Genomic DNA, 16870 nt, shown 5'->3' on the forward strand with positions numbered 1-16870 from the left:
ACATTGTTGTTACTGCAAAGCAAACACATGTTGACCAAGCATATCATTATAACTGGCATCTCACATATAAATGTATTATGTTTTCATTGTGTTAATTGTGATAAAACATTAACTACATCAGTGTGAGTAGCTTCGGAGCACTGCGTTGACTCCGCCTCCCGTTTTATCGAGGTAATCACATAAGTAAGCAAGCAGAATGTTTAATACCCTTGTGTTGTCAGAGGCCATTCTATTTCATATAAACAGAACATACCAAGTCTCGCAGTGTGTCCTTGTAGTCACAAAAGAATACAAGCTCTTTCTAACAAAAATAGGTCCTGTACTAATCCCTGCATTGATATCATCCTAGGTAGGGGTGAATACACAGTCAGACACAAGCACAATCAGTTGCATGGCCATAAAAAGTATGCTTGAACCACAAAGTAGGCCTATGGGACAGTGTCTGTAGCACTGTCAGATATGCATTCAGTGTTCGGACATGCAAACATACTGTATACACAGTAATTTTGTGAGTTAAAATAAAGTCTTATTTTACCTACTGTTTTACTGTTAAGTGTTACAGTGTAACAAAGCATGTAACAATGTGTAATAGGTACTTGCACTGTAATGTAGGGTTAGGGTTAGGATTAGGTATTCATGTATTGTGATAAGTACAAAATATCACATGTAGATAAAGAGACTGTAAAATATTGTGTTACCAAATGTACTGTAGTTAGGGCCAGGGAAGTGTGAAGTGGGGCTAGCCTCACGCGGCATCCTACGTACTTCCGCCAAGACACTTGGCTCCGCACTACGTCTGGTACCTGTCATCTGTGGAGCAATGTTGACCGGTAGGATTTTCGCCGGTGTTCTGACAAACGGTCCTACATTGTAATTTTGTCCTATGGTAGGATGTTCTGTCAGACATGTCAGTTAAACGGTCCTACATCGCCATAGATAGACGTCAAACATATTTGTTCAACAGCTTAAATCCTGATTTTTCCGAAAATGCAATCGCGTCAGATCAAACAAAGTCCAGACCATGAATACGAAATGGAAATGGTAGTATTATGGGATGGTCAGGACCAGGCTAGAGTGGGGCTGCATCTCCCCCTGTACACGGGCAGCAAGGGCAAACTGCAGCCTCAACATGACCACAATCTCTAAACATGACCACAACGTCCGGGTTTTTTTTAATGAAGAATCTGGAGAACAGGTGTCTCGAGTGCATTCAGTGATGTAGATGCTAAATATTTTATTTGATATATTTATTTCAGATTATTTACCAGAACAGGAACGGCATGCATGAGAAGATGTGATAAAATAAGTGTGGGTGCGTGTCGTGTGTATATCTTGCACGAATTTACAACACCCGTCTGTGTTTTTCTGTCTGTCTGTCTGCGTCTCTCTGCACATGTGCCTCTCTTGCTTCCCTTCACTCACAGCGTTGCAACATGAGCCCACGCAGCAGGAGCGTCTGAAGCCCTCGGCTCATTTCCTCCCAGTCAGGCTGACTTCCACTTTCAAAGTAAAAAAAGAAAACGGAAAGAAAAAAGACCACCACTTTCACTGAGCAACACTCTTTACCCATGTCAAAAGGTGGCCCTGGCAAGCTCTTTTTTCAGTCTTCACTTCAGTATACTCACCAGGTCATGCAGACATAAAGTCATGGCAATAACATTGTAGCCTAACATGGCCCTACTTAGGCTTATTAGAGAGGGACTGGCCATATCAGGCTAATAAGATTGCATCACAGCTATGCAATTCAGATACCTAACTAAAAATGCACTCAGAAAGTGCAAACCTCCGCCAAGGAAGCTGTTTGAAAGAACATTTGATCTGGATCACCACCAACATTTAGGCTAATCACTTTGTCCTTTTGTCATTTCCAACAACTGCACAGTTTCATCAAAGTCTGTTAATAACTTTTTGAGTTACTCTGCTGACAGACAGGCAAACAGACAGACAAACAGACAAACCAACATGACCGCAAACATCCTTGGCAGAGGTAATAATGAATATGCATTGGGTAGAAAACCCATTAAAAAGACTTACTAACTAAAATTTATTGTAATAGTATGCACTTGAAAGCTCATTAGGTACACATATTTGTATTATATTGTACTTACAACATTGAAATACTATTACTACTAATAATAGCCTAGTAATAATAATAATAATTTTATTTGTAAGTGCCTTATAAACGCTGAAGACCACTGTACAACATTAAAACATCAGTAAAAGCAGAAACAATAGCACATACAAATAAAAAAGCTCAACAGAAAATAATAGTAAATAAAGAGTAAATAAAGGGTAAAATGGATAAGCATTGCAATGAAACAGAATAGGCTAACTGGAACAGATGGGGTTTCAGCAGGATTTGTAGAGGGGAAGAGTTGATGTTGAGTTCCAGAGTTGGGAATAGAGCAATTGAAAGCGAACAGAGGGGACCGTGAGGAGGATCTGAGGAGTGGAAGGGGTAGCAATGTGGAGAAGATCAGACAAGGTTGTGCAAGGTTGTTGATGGGGGGGTGACATGAAGAAATGAAGGGGGACTAATTGGTATTTGTGGAGGGATTTGTTTGGAAGACTAAAGAGAAGAGAATAATCAATAAGGGAGGTGACAAGACTAAGGATGGGGGTGAAGTGGGGGACAAGGGTGGGCCAAAGACCGTTTATGTTGCATAGGTGAAAATATGAAGACTGTTATGTTATTGATGTGTGAGAGAAAATATAGAGATCTTACTTACAGGTTCAATGACATAGTCTCTCTCTCTCTCTCTCTCTCTCTCTCTCTCTCTCTCTCTCTCTCTCTCTCTCTCTCTCTCTCTCTCTCTCTCTCCTCATCTATGTGATGAGATGAGTGGGGGTGCTAGTGCCACAGAGACAAAATAAATGATACCAACATTAAGACCATCTGGATGATAGATGTAGGCTAGTCTATTTAAACGGCTAATGAACAAAACAAAAAACCTCCCTGTTCGCTCTTACTGCTGTGCAGAGACCACAATCTCCAGCATATACAATATGACTTAGCAAAATAGTTTGCCTTTCATTTAACCCAAATGATTATCCTCGCCAAAACGCAGTGCTTACTTAGCCTTAGTTTAGGCAATAATAGTAGTCAGACAATCATTGACAGTGTATGGAGTAGCAGAGCTCATATTGGGCAATAACGTGGGGATTGAGTGTGGCATAATGTATGCAACACCACCACCTGTTGTTAGAGCTTTGCAAGTGTTGGAACATGGTGCACTGTGTAGGATGGTGACCAGAGTATGTACTGCTGTCCTTGCAACTATGCTCCTCATTGAAACTGTGCTGCCTATTGCCAAATTTGATCTTTTCATGAATATTCACTTAGAAATAAACATTTTTTTGGCAGTATGAGCAAGTTTTGCAGTTAAAAATGTCTACTTCTGGAAATTCGAAATGGCAGGCATGGAGAAGATTCACCTATTGCATGACATAGATACACTGTATGAAATGTGCAACTTTCCCAGTCATAATGAATAATGAATGAATTATATGATTCAGCTATTCAGTATGATTCCAGCTTTGACAATAGGTGTTAGGCGACAAAGTGCCTCAGTGGCAACATCAGCAGACTTGGATAGAGGTCCAAAAGGCTCACGGGTGTCACGGTGTACGGTGCGGTTATCCGGTACGGTATGGTATTTTTTAACATTTCAAGGAGTAATTATTATTGTCAGGCCTCGGTTTAACAGTATATCGGTTATTGTGACACATTACATTACATTACATTACATTACACTTAGCTGACGCTTTTTTATTCAACGCCACTTACAGTTATTTTAAGTGCAGGGTATTGGTTACAGTCCTTGGAGCAATGTGGGGTTAGGTGCCTTGCTCAAGGGCATCTCAGTCATGGAGTGAGATAGGGAAAGGTGAGGGTGGGATTTGAACCTGCAACCCTCTGCACCCATCTCCTTAACCACTACGCCATGGTTGCCACCACCATCAAATTCTAAGTATTCTTTATGACTGGGAAATAAACTAGGCCTACTTAAAATATTACACAGTGCAGTTCCTTTCCAGAAGTTATGCTGCCCATTGACAAATGTTACATTTTTCATGAATAATTACCACCACCATCATTATGACTGGGAAAATATCACTTTTTATACATGAAAAGGGGGATCTTCGCCATTGTCCGCCACTTTGAATTTCCAGAAATAGACAATTTGAACTGCAACATTTACTGTAGGGTCATACTGGTAACAATAAATCCATCATTTAGTAAATATTCATGAAAAGATCAAATTTGGCGGTAGACTAGACAGTGAAGTGTCAATGAGCTGCACAGTTGCAATAGCCTACCTCGGCCAGTAACTGTAGGCCTACTCTTGCCACCAGTGCTCTTATAGGCCTAGAGCTACCCCTAATGGCCGCTAGGGTACACTGCTCTATTAGTAGAATCGGAACAACGCCAAAACGAAACTGTAAATTGAAAGTAAAATTCACTTGACTCCATTTTGTGTGAACTAAACTTGATGCTGTGTTTACTTTTTAGGCTACCTCAATAATGCGTCTTCATCTGCAATGCCTAATTTGAAAACAAGCAGCGTAAGTGTCTTATTCCTTTCTCTTCGTATTCTTTAAGGCTTGTATAGGCCTACATAGGTATGGTGTGCGCATACTTCTTGTGTTTTTTTTTCTTCTCCTATGAAGCTACCGGAAAGGTTTTCGCGGCCAATTGATGCTCGTTTGTATTTGCACTACACTTCTTGAAAACACTTGGTGGCGAAGCGAGCAGATAAAAGCAAGAATAATGAAATAGAATCGAAAACAACTCAGTCCACGCGTTTGCTGGCTGTTGAATTAGAAGCCTAATTTCAGGAGGCCTACAGTAGTCTACCTTTCATACAGGTATTTTGCCAGTGTCATATGCGTATCGTTCGAACAAAGAACGGTGTGTTTGCACCTGTTTTGGAAGTGGCAAAAAGCTGATTTAAACGTCGCTTACACAGACCCGTAAATATAGGCTATGGAATCTTTACACTTTCCAGGTAAGGGTAGCCTACCATATTTGGTGAGGTCCAACCAACCCACTGTATTTCCGGGTCTGTTGAACATCGGTAAAATTTTAGCGGACGATTGTGAAATGTCTTTGAGAGAAAGAAAAGTAGGCTATGTTTAGGCCTAATTTCAACGTCTAGGGCGGCTGTCTTTAACAAGAAAACATTTCGAATTGTTTACATTAGAATCAATATGCGTCAGGAACTGGCCAAGTTGAGGAATTCCTGCGCTTTTTTAAAACTGATAACTAGCCTAGTTCAGCAGAACAAAAGTCGCACCAAGTGTGCGCTTGTGCACAAGCGTCAACACGTTCTGCTTGAACTAACACATTTAGTGAGAATAGTTGGCCTACATATTTGAGCCCTTCTGATTTCGTTGCTTAGTCTATACATATGACCAGTCTATATTTCAGTGGTTGGTGTATTCTAACACGGAGATACAAAAGGAAATCCATAAAAAGTAACTTAAAAGAATAGATAATAATTGGTTTATATTTAGGCTAATTGACGGAAAGTATTTGATCCCCTGCCAACCATTAACAATTCCACAGCCCTTTCTACAAACTTCATGCTCAAAGCACATGCTGTTCCCGGGAAATATGCTACTCACTTTATGGGTTCAAACTGATAACCGAAGTCAGGCCTAATATTAATCATGAATTTGTAAAGTGCTCTGAGACCATACTATAATAAATTGGAATTGAATTGCAAAGAATTTGATTGAGATTATGTTTGGTCCAGCATCTCGGAGGTGTCACATGACATGATCCTGATCACCAACACCTTCATTGGCTGCGTTCATGATGGCCCAGTGCAGCTTTTACTGGGCAGCGCAGATGCACACTTTACCATTTCAATGCATTCTGGAGCACGCCCATTATAACTTCATCCATAACCTACCTGACCCCTGAATGCACCACATGAAAATAACCAATAGCTCTTTATGCACTTCTTGCCCAACTCAATCCCATGGCACCTTTCTCCCCATGTTCTGGGACTGTGGCCCTGTTTCTCAGTTTTGGGGTGAAACCTGGGTGTCATGATTGATGACCATCTATCATTCCCCGACCACATAGCCTCGGTTGCCCGATGATGCCACTTCTCACTGTTCAATATGAGAAAGATCAGACCGTACCTGACCATGCCACTCAGCTTCTGGGACAGGCCATTAGGGCCGGTGCTAAGGTTTGACCCTAAGTATGAGTATTGTTGTAATAACAACAACAATTGTAGGCAATAAGAAATGCATAGCACAGCACAGCTAAAATGTGGACAGGTCTACTCAGTATATTTACTTGGTGGTGCTGGAAGACGTTGTCATTACTTGTATTTGAGAAAAAGACTGGTCATTCAGAAGTGGTGCTTGCAACTGGCGCCTCTACCCTATCGGCTACACCTCGACATGCTCCATGCTGCATGTAATTTGTTGAGTTGGTCAGACTCGGAATGACACTGTGCAGGTCATAGTATGCCATGAAAAAGTAGTGCTTCAGGGCTATAAGGACAGCCAAGTCGGTGCAACTGCGCATGGAGACATTTAGCTCATCACACGCTCTCTCTTGTTCTCCTTTTTGTCCATTGAGCACTGTCTCAGTCACTCGTTCTTTCTGTGTCAAATGCGTCCCTCACGTTTCTTCCCCTCTATGTGAACACTGCAAATAGTGAACGGATAAAAAGCCTCGTTGGAAAACTTCCCTATTTGGTTGTGCAAGACATACAGGCGATGTTTGAAATATTTGCTTGTTCACTGTGAACATGCACAGAGTGCAACGAATTTTGAAATGAGTTACCTGTAATTGTTCATCATGCAACCACAGACCAATTCGAGTCCATTAGCCTATCTGCACCTATGTGCGAATGTTGTTTCTTTCCATGGTGCGACTTTGCCTTTCTGTCCAGGCCTTTAGCCTACACCTAACTTCAAATCACTTCGGAATTTAAAATGGTGCACTACATTTTCTATGAAGTATTCCTGACAATGCATTCATTTCACTGCGTCAATAAGCTATTCCTCATATTTATTTCAGATACAGGCCTACAACAAATAATTAAGACTCATGCTTAAATTAAGACTTGTGTTGTCGCTTCATTGTTGAATTGTGGCACCTTCTGAATGTGGGTACTTCAGATCAGACTTGTGTAGAAAGACACACAGTGAGCTGTACCACTCCAGGGAATGTGGAGGGAGGGTATTAATATTAGGCAAACGATGGGCAAATTCATAAATATTGAATATTTATTTTGCAATGTTATTAAATAATTTTAAGATTTTTTTTAGTCAATCTCAAGAGGCCCCTGTTGATGGTCGATGCCCTACACATTCTGCGTACTCTGCACATGCAGAAAAGCGGCCCTGCAGGCCATGGTCATCTCTTGCCTTGACTACTGCAACTCCCTTTTGATTGGTCTTACAGCCTGTGCAATAATACCCTTACAAATGGTCCAGAACACGGTGGCGTGTCTAGTGTTTTACCCAGCCCAAAAGGGTGCATGTCACGCCACTTTTTGTCAAGCTGCATTGGCTACCGGTGTCCACTCGAGTTAAACACAAGGCCCTGAGGCCAGAATGCCGAGTTAACACCACACAAAAACAACCCCAGATAAGAACACGTCTTGCTGTTGGTGCGCCGCCATGCATTTTTTTTGTATTCCTCATCTTACTGACACCACACAGATGGTCTCAGTTTCAGGAGAGGCTTCTTTTGTAGATGCCGTCCACTCAAGGATGGTGCGCAGGGGGTGACTGACAAATGATCACTATATTTGAATTCATTGAAGTATCTATCTTTATCATAATTTTAATCTATTTCTATAATCATAATCTATTTTTTCATAATTTTTCCCACCCTTATTTGGAGTTCCTTGGATGTATGCTGATGTCCCTTTTTCCCTGTTCCAGAAGAGTAGCTGAAGATGGAGGATTCCTCAGAGGGGGATGTGCAATGCAGTTGTGGAAAGCGTTCTGGTCCAAAAGGAGATGGTGACCATGAACATGCGGGGTAAGAATATTTCTGTTGAGACCATTTGAGTGGAGAAACACAAGAGAAAAATCAGAACTAAATTTATTTTATTGAAAAAGTTGTGAATTACGTGTTATGTTATTATTAGCCCCCCTCCTGCAATTAGACATCGCTCTTGATTTCTCTGTAAGAATGACCATTATTAACAAGTTCCTGTTATTCTCGAAACAAACACACTATGGAGATTATGTCCAATAAACTGCAGTTGGAATTTTCTATTGTTACAACGAGTTTAAACAAAAAACGGCAAAAATGGCAAGGACAAAATTATTAGCCATCATCAATCATTAATAATTAATACGGTGCCATCTGAACCAAAGCTAACATCAGACTTTTTGATTAGTGTAGGCATATATCCTGGGATTTTGTCCCATGTCTCCATTGCAAATTGCTTATCTTGTTCAAATTGCATGGACGTTGAGAATGGACATTCATCTTTAACACTACTCAAAGATTATCTATAGGATTGAAGTCTAAACCACTCCATGATCATGATTTTAGTATCCTTGAAGAACATTTGGACTGGTGTGAATGTAAGTTTTTGGTTATTATCTTATACTGAGCGCAGATCTTAACTTAATCTATGACCATATTTCTGCATGGTCTCCTTCGATATTCAATCATAGTCTTATTTTTCCATGGTGCAGTAATAATAATAACTGTACTTGTATAGCTATAGTACATTTTCTTTTTTAAAATTCTATTTTTATGGGCCTTTTGCCTTTATTTTAGATAAGACAGTGAAGAGCAACAGGAAGCGAATGTGAAGAGAGAGACGGGGTAGGGATGGCAAATGACCCAGGACAGATTCGAACCCTGGGTGCAACCCATGGGCATGTAAGCCCAAATGCGGGGGGCTCAGCGTGCTGCGCCACAGCGCCCCCATGTATAGCACATTTTCGACAAGACATGCATCTCAAAGTGCTTAACAGATAGATTAACAACAATGTTCAAAAACAAAAAATAATGGAATGAAGTACAGTTTGTAAATATAGATAGAAATAACAAGACAAAATAGAAAAACATTGTAAATAAATAATACATGAAAGTAAAGTTAAATAAAATGACACACAAGCAAGGTTTCCTATGCCTGAGGCTGCCACAGAATGAAGCTACCACCTTGTTTAACTGTGGAAACTATGTTACCAAGGTTTAAGGCCTGTCGCTTTCCCTTACCTAACAGAAGCAGCATCCATGTGTCCAAGCAGGTCCAATTAAATATCATAATCAGACCAAAGCAGAGACTTCCAAAACTCATGTTTGCCTAACAAATGTCTTTCTTCGAAAGAAAACTCCAGATGCGTCCAGGTCAATAACAATCATGTAAGCAGGTGTCCAGGGCTTCTTTGGTCTAATGCCACTAACCTACAGTTACACATGGTGGTGGGAGCATCAAGTTGTTCGGCAGATTTACAGCCTCAGACACAGGGAGCCTGGGTCTGGATTGAGGGGTCTTCCAAAAACATAACCCAAAGCATACATCTAAATTACTTCAGAGGTGCAGTATGTCACAGAAGAGAGTACACCGGAGAAGAATTTGCTGGTAATGCCAAGAGTCAAAACAAAGTGTGGGGAGGCAGCTTTTAGCTTCTATAGAAGCTATGCTGCAAAGCTTTGGAACCATCTTCCAGATGACGTAAAAAATGCACCCTCTGTTGAGCTTTAAATCTAGACTCAAGACGAAGCTTTTTGTAGATGCTTACCCTTAGCGTTTTTTTTTACACTTAATTTCAGCTTAGCTCAAATTATATGTTTTTATTTCCATTCTCTTTTTACCATGTTTTATCTTAATGTTTGAAATCTTCTTTGGCTTTTAAATACTTTTAAAGGCTCTTTGTATTTGTAAAGCACATTGAGATGCACATGTGTATGAAATGCGCTATATAAATAAAGTTGACTTGACTTACACGTCTCGAAATTGAAAAAAATGAAAAGGTAGGTCATCGTTGTGCGCTTCATACTTGCCTTCCATTGAACGTTTACATTTTGAGTCTGAACCTGGATCTGCACCTAGATAGATGTGTGTGAGATTTCAAGGAAATCCTATAGGGAGTATCATGATCTGCTTCAGTAGTCGCAGTACATGTTGCCATGCATGTTTCTATAGGTGAAATTTAGCTTTCCAATGTTGACGACATTCATGTAGCCCCAAACCATGTCCCACGATCATGCTTGATTTTACATATCAGACACTTTTCTTGTAAAACCCACTTCTTTACCATCACACATGCTTGACACCGTCTAAAGCGAATTTTTTCATCATGGTCTCAAGAGAGATGAACAGACCAAGGATATGGATCATTGGAACCATGTTGTGTGGTCTGATGAGACTAAGATAAACAGATGGTGTATTTGTAACTCACATGTCCCCATAACAGCAGCAATCCATGTTTCACAGGACCACAGGCCTTGTTGACTGTTCTCCAAGTGTGATGATAATGGAAGCTGAAAAAAGTTGAATGTTGGTCTCATTTTTCCAAATCACTTTGTCCCAGGAGTTTTGATGATTGTCTCTGCTATTAGGTGTATTGTAAGCAAACTAATTTGTGGCATTTTTGTAATGTAATGGCTTTCTTTTGAAACCCCCTATACAGCATCTTCCTTGAAGCGTCTTTTTACTGTACATTTGAAACATTTTTTTCATGTTGTCCTATATTTCACTACACTTTTCTACAGTAAACCCTATTTGTTACATTTGTATGGTTGTACTTTGGTGGGGCAGCATGCCACGTCCCAGTAGGCTACTGTATGTGGGAGAGTCTGTCAAAACTGCTTCTTTTTCATTTTCTGTGTATTTGTTTGATGTAGCTCCATGGACCATGTGAGATCACCCTCTCCAAAGCTGGACTGTGTGTCTACGGACTATGAACCTGCCATAGATGATGCAGGAGATGTTTCTGTTTCCCAAAGGTGTGTACCAGTTCCACACAGGAAATACACTTACCACCCGTGAGTGCGTATACATGCAGTTCAGTATCCCGAATATGATCGGGATATTAAGTATCCCGAATTTGCGTTTGCGCATATAAACACTTCAGTATCCCGAATAAGCCCTTATTCGGGATACTGAGAAATCGGGATATGCTAGGTGGAGTTTTCCGAAAGAAGCCGGGATACTGACGCATGTATACACCTTATCCCAAATACAGGGGCTTCCCATGGAACGCTGTTGCTGGTATCCAGGCTACACGCATTTGAAGAGAATTCTATAACGGCCAAGAATGTAGACTGGGATATAACGTTCTGTGCGCATATAAACACCTTATCCCGAATATGATCATAACCGGGATATGCCTCTTATTCGGGATACTGAACTGCATGTAAACGCACTCACTGATTTGTCTCACACCAACTGATTTACTACGTAGAGGCACATTTAGGCTGTCAGAGAACTGTGCCGGTGCTTGTTCCCGGCACCTCACCTTGAAGCAAATTACGTTTTTATGCAGAAAATCTGGAACCGGAAGGTTCACGTTTCAAACCGAAAAATACTTGTTTTTCTCTGCAAACCGTGATGAAAATGTTGATGTCAACAAGTCCATCCAGGTAACTCAATGTTATTGATATTTTGATATTTTATTAGGATCCCCATTAGCTGATAAACATATCAGCTACTCTTCCTGGGGTCCACACAGAAAAAAATCACAAACGTCAACATACAAAACAACATATAAAACGAAGAAAAGATAAACTTCTTTTCTTGGGGAAACACACACTAAAACAGACAAAAACAGGGCTACGTATATATAAAAGAAGAAAAGAAAGACATCTTTTCTTGATCATACACAAAAAATATAAAATAGAGACAGACAACAATTAATAACTAACTAAATGACAAAAAAAACACAGCAAAACACACACACACAAAAAACAGTTCATTGGTAAATAAGAAACCCCTAACACAACACAAAGTAGACAACAAAACTTGAAATCTGACCAAGATTACATCCTAAAGGATTATGTACAGTTGACCATAAAATGCTGCTTTATTTGCCTTTTAAAACTAACTTTACTTTGGGTTTTTAAAATATGTTCTGGGAGGGAGTTCCATTCCACCATAGCTCTACATAAAACAGTGCGTTGTTTTGAGTTTGTTTTTATAGTTGGTATTGTGTAGTTACCATTATTGGCATGTCTTGTGGGGTATGTGTGCAGAGTGGAGCTCAGAGTAAGACGTTCAAACAAACTGTCAGGTTTGCTGAATGTATTAATATGTTTAATAAAGGACAGGAGGGATACTTTTAATCTTTTGTCAACTTTAAGCCAGGATAGTTGGTTATGTAGGACATCTGTATTAGCTCTCTGTGTGCATTTAAGGGCAAGCCTGGCTGCTCTGTTCTGCACCCTTTGAAGCTTCTGAAGATTTGTCTTTGTTGTGCCTGACCAGACCACTGAGCAGTAGTCCAGGTGGGACAGTACCAGGGTCTGCAAGACCTGTTTAGTCAACTGAGGTGTTAAAAAAGGAGAACATCTTCTGACTACTGATATGTTCCTACCCATTTTTTGCACAAGGAGATCAATGTGTTCTGACCATGATAAAATACTGTCTAGGGTTACCCCTAGAAGCTTGATTTCTTGCACCTGCTCCACCGCCACATTGTTCAGTGACAGGCTCAGCTGGGGTTTGGATCTTAATGAGTATTTAGTCCCAAAAACAATACTCTTGGTTTTTGATATGTTAAGTACCATTTTGTTATTAGTTATCCATTCATACACCAACTGCAGCTCTTTGTTGAGGACCGAGGTGATTTCCGCCATTGTTTGTGCAGATTTGTACAGTGTAGAATCATCAGCATACATACACACACAGGCACTCTTACAGACCTGTGGGAGGTCATTTGTAAAGATTGAGAATAGCAGAGGCCCCAATGATGAACCTTGCGGAATTCCGCATTGCATTTGCTGTGCATTTGAAAGACATCCATTAAAAAAAACTTTCTGCGTTCTCTTGGTTAGATAACTTTCTATCCAAGCTACAGCCGATGTTGCAAAGCCATAACACCTGAGTTTATTCAGTAATATGCTGTGGTCGATGACATCGAAGGCAGCACTAAAATCTAATAGTACTGCTCCTATCATGTTTTGTTGGTCGATGTCAGTTTGCCAATCGTCTGTCATTTGTGTGAGTGCTGTAGAAGTTGAATGTCCTTCTCTGTAGGCATGTTGGTGATTACTAGTTAAATTGTTCAGTGCAAAGTAGGATTGTATCTGATTAAATACAATTTTCTCCAACAATTTGCTTAGAACTGGTAACAGGCTGATGGGACGGCTGTTTGAGCCAGTAAATGCAGCACGAGGATTCTTAGGTAGAGGGATTACCTTTGCCTCTTTCCAGACTTGAGGGAACCTGTTGCTATTAAGGCTTTGATTAAAAATGTGGGATACAGGGATGGCAATGTGATCGGCAACAATCTTCAATAATTTTCCATCCAGGTTATCAATGCCTGGTGGCTTTTCATTATGAATAGACATTATCAGTTTTTTCACTTCTTCCACCGTTACTTCACAGAATTCAAAGTTGCAGTTCTTGTCATGCATTATTTTGTTTTGTATACATGAGTACAGTGACTCATCATTGGGTGATGACATTTCTTGCCTAAGTTTACAGACTTTATTCATGAAGTAATCATTAAAATAATTTGCGATCTCAACAGGCTTAGTTATAAAAGAGCCTTCCACTTCAATGAAGGATGGAGTTGGGCTACTATTTCTTCCCATGATGTCATTTAGGGTACTCCACAGTTTCTTCCCATCATGTTTTATGTCATTTAATCTTGATTCATAATACAGTTTCTTCTTCTTCCTGTTCAGTTTAGTGGTGTAGTTTCTTAACTTAGAATACACTTGCCAGTCAGACATACAGCCTGACTTATTTGCAGTTTCTTTTGCCTCCTTTCTCTCTGACATGCATTGTTTTAATTCATCATCAATCCAGGGACATCCAGTAGCTCTGACTGTCACCTTCCTGATAGGTGCATGTTTATTCATAACTGGAACCAGCAGTTCTGTGAAAGCATCCAGTGCGGTATCCGGGTCACACTGCTTACTGACATTAGACCAGCAAATATTATTGACCTCATTAACATATGAGTCGCAACTGAAGCCTCTATATGATCTTTTGTACACAATTTTTGGTCCAGCTTTTGGGACTTTTGCCTTTCTGGAGATGGCCACCAAGTTATGGTCACTAAAACCAACAGGAACTGATATACAGTTAGTGTAAATGTGATCAATACATGTGGCTGATGTACAACCGATCTTATTTATGAACACTCTAGTGGGTTGCTTGACAACCTGAACAAGATTGCATACACTGATGGTATTGTCAATTTTCTTTTTCAGAGGACAACTTGGCACCATAAAATTAATATTCAGGTCTCCCAGTATGTAAATTTCTCGATTTTCATCACATGCTGTTTCAACCATATCACACAGTTTGTCAAGATACTGGCTGCTGGAGCTTGGTGGTCTGTAGCAGCATCCCACCAGTACAGGTTTTAGGTGGGGCAAGTGAACCTGTAACCATAACATTTCTACATCACATGACATGAGATCCAGTCTGAGTTTAACAGGAATGTGGCTTTGGATGTATATTGCCACACCACCCCCATGCATATCTCTGTCCTTTCTGTGAATCCTATAGCCTGGTATGTCCACTGTGGCATCATTGAATGTCTGATCAAGGTGAGTTTCCGAGATGGCAAGGATATGAATACCGTCAGCAGTTAAAATGTTCTCAATCTCTTGCACCTTATTTCTTAAACTGCATATGTTTAGATGAGCTATTTTTAGCCCTTTCTTTGGAAGTGTTGATCGCGACATAGTGAGTAGTCAATTAAGAGAAAAGGAAAATACCGCAGTTCACAGTTTGTGCGTGCGTGCCAGCGACTTACGGACCGGTGTTCTCTGCTGGCGTCTCCCCCACGACTCCTTCAGACCTCTGTGGCGCTGTTGCAACATTTGCAACTCCGCCCGGCTTTTGGTTGGGAGGGTGGACAATAAGTTTATCGTAGCGAATGTAAGCAATATTGCCCTATGTCACATTTGGTAAAGAACGCAGCCCTGATCAGAGCTGGGCACATATTCATCATAAAGTAGGCTATTTTGATACAAAATCCAAATACTTGGTCATGAAATGTATCAAAATAATATATTTAAAAAATGGTTTGAATGATATACATGTCTTGTATGATATACATGATATACATGTCTTGTATTTTGAAAATACAAAAATGAACTCAAGATAATGACAGGTTTGTCTTTTCTTCTTCTTCTTAACATTATTCATTTCATAATTTTTTCCAGTTCCAGTTTTATGTATCATGTATGGGGAACGTTAGGTCAGGAAGGGTGTCGCACCAATTACTCCAGGCCTTGTGGGTGCGTGGGTTCTGGGTATTGTAGAACACAGGAGGAAGAAGAGAACTCGCACACCAAGGGTTGCCGATGCAGGAAAGGTGTTTTAATCCATCAACTTCAACAAAAAAATAAAATAAAGTGCTACCAAGTGGGGGTGCAAACGTTTCGGTCCTCAGACCTTCATCAGTGCACATCAGTAACTCTGTCCAACCTGGCGATTAACAAATAGCCTACAGTGAACATAATGCATACACAATGGGGTTTACATGGTTTACAAATACACATACTTACACTGATTCTTGAAAGTTTGGCAAAAACATGTCCCAGCAGTAAAATATTAATTCTGTTGAAAATCAACTAAATTTTCACAAACAAAATGAACCCAGGTAATGGCCAAGGGGTCTGTTACACGAATACACAGTTGTTTGAAATATTTAAGTGTAATTGTATTACTTTTCATGGCTATAGACCTGTCCACACCCTGTAAAAACGCCTGTCCCAAGGACTGGCATCATCATTTCAATTGACTTAAAATACAAAAATCACTAACAGAATTGAACAATATCACCATGATGTGGAAGACCATATTAAAGTGGTTCTACAGATGTGCACATAGTGGATGTAAAACAATATTTACTATTATTTACTGATTGCTAAAAATGTGTCCAGCATATTGGTCACCACCGTCAGATTTTTTCTAAAAGACAATAAAATCAGGTATGCACAAGGTAATTTTCATTACTGAGGACCCCTTTTCAAACCTTTAGCTCTACTGCCTACTTCACCATCACTGAAGCTCCTGTAAGTTTATTATTTTGTCCTAAATTTGTTCATTTGTTTGGACACTGGTACTGTCCCAAACATAAACTGTCAACACCGTCGGGGGTTTTAATAGTATTGTATAACATTAATGTTAATAAATATATTTTTTTTCAGAAAAGGTATGAAGCACCCAAGAAACTGAGCGAAAATGAAATGGCTAATGTGAACAAACAATGCATAATATTTAAAAGAGTGCTTTTTTGTCTCACACCGTCAGATGTCACCACCGTCAGATTTTGTTCTGCTCATCATGTTGTTCCATATTTTACTAAATTGTGCTGGTTAATGAAACATTACTAGGCATGTTAGTAATAATTGTGATCCAAAATTATACTCTAGCCCCCACTGAGGTGCATTTGGAGGTTTTTTTGTCAAAAAACCTGACGGTGGTGACATCTGATGGAGTTCACCAAAAACACATGTTTTACGTGTTTTTGACCTGTTTTAAGAATATGCATACAATAAGTATCTACAGTTATGTTGAATTGTTAAAGTAATTCACTTTAATACAGTAAACATGTGTTTTTACTTCTAATTCTGTCTGCCGCTGTTGACAAAACAAGAAAGAGCCCATTTTATGAAAAATGTTAAACATGGGGAGCTTGGCCAATGCATTCACTGCACAGCTAAGACCTACATCTATGATAATAC

At 39.9% G+C, this 16870-nt stretch overlaps 1 protein-coding gene across 2 annotated transcripts in view; it reads left to right on the plus strand.

Annotated features, from left to right (window-relative positions):
* Window positions 1–4484: 4484 nt before the first annotated feature.
* LOC134454602 (NACHT, LRR and PYD domains-containing protein 3-like) overlaps window positions 4485–16870 on the plus strand; it is a 40351-nt gene continuing 27965 nt past the window's right edge. For both annotated transcript variants that reach the window (XM_063205675.1, XM_063205674.1), the window contains exons 1-3: window positions 4485–4566; window positions 7918–8017; window positions 10847–10948. In XM_063205675.1, the coding sequence (XP_063061745.1) occupies window positions 7932–8017; window positions 10847–10948 (188 nt within the window). In that variant the 5' untranslated portion in view covers window positions 4485–4566; window positions 7918–7931. The remainder of the gene's footprint in view (window positions 4567–7917; window positions 8018–10846; window positions 10949–16870) is intronic.

Source organism: Engraulis encrasicolus, chromosome 8 (genome assembly GCF_034702125.1).
Source record: "Engraulis encrasicolus isolate BLACKSEA-1 chromosome 8, IST_EnEncr_1.0, whole genome shotgun sequence".
Lineage (NCBI taxonomy): Eukaryota > Metazoa > Chordata > Actinopteri > Clupeiformes > Engraulidae > Engraulis > Engraulis encrasicolus.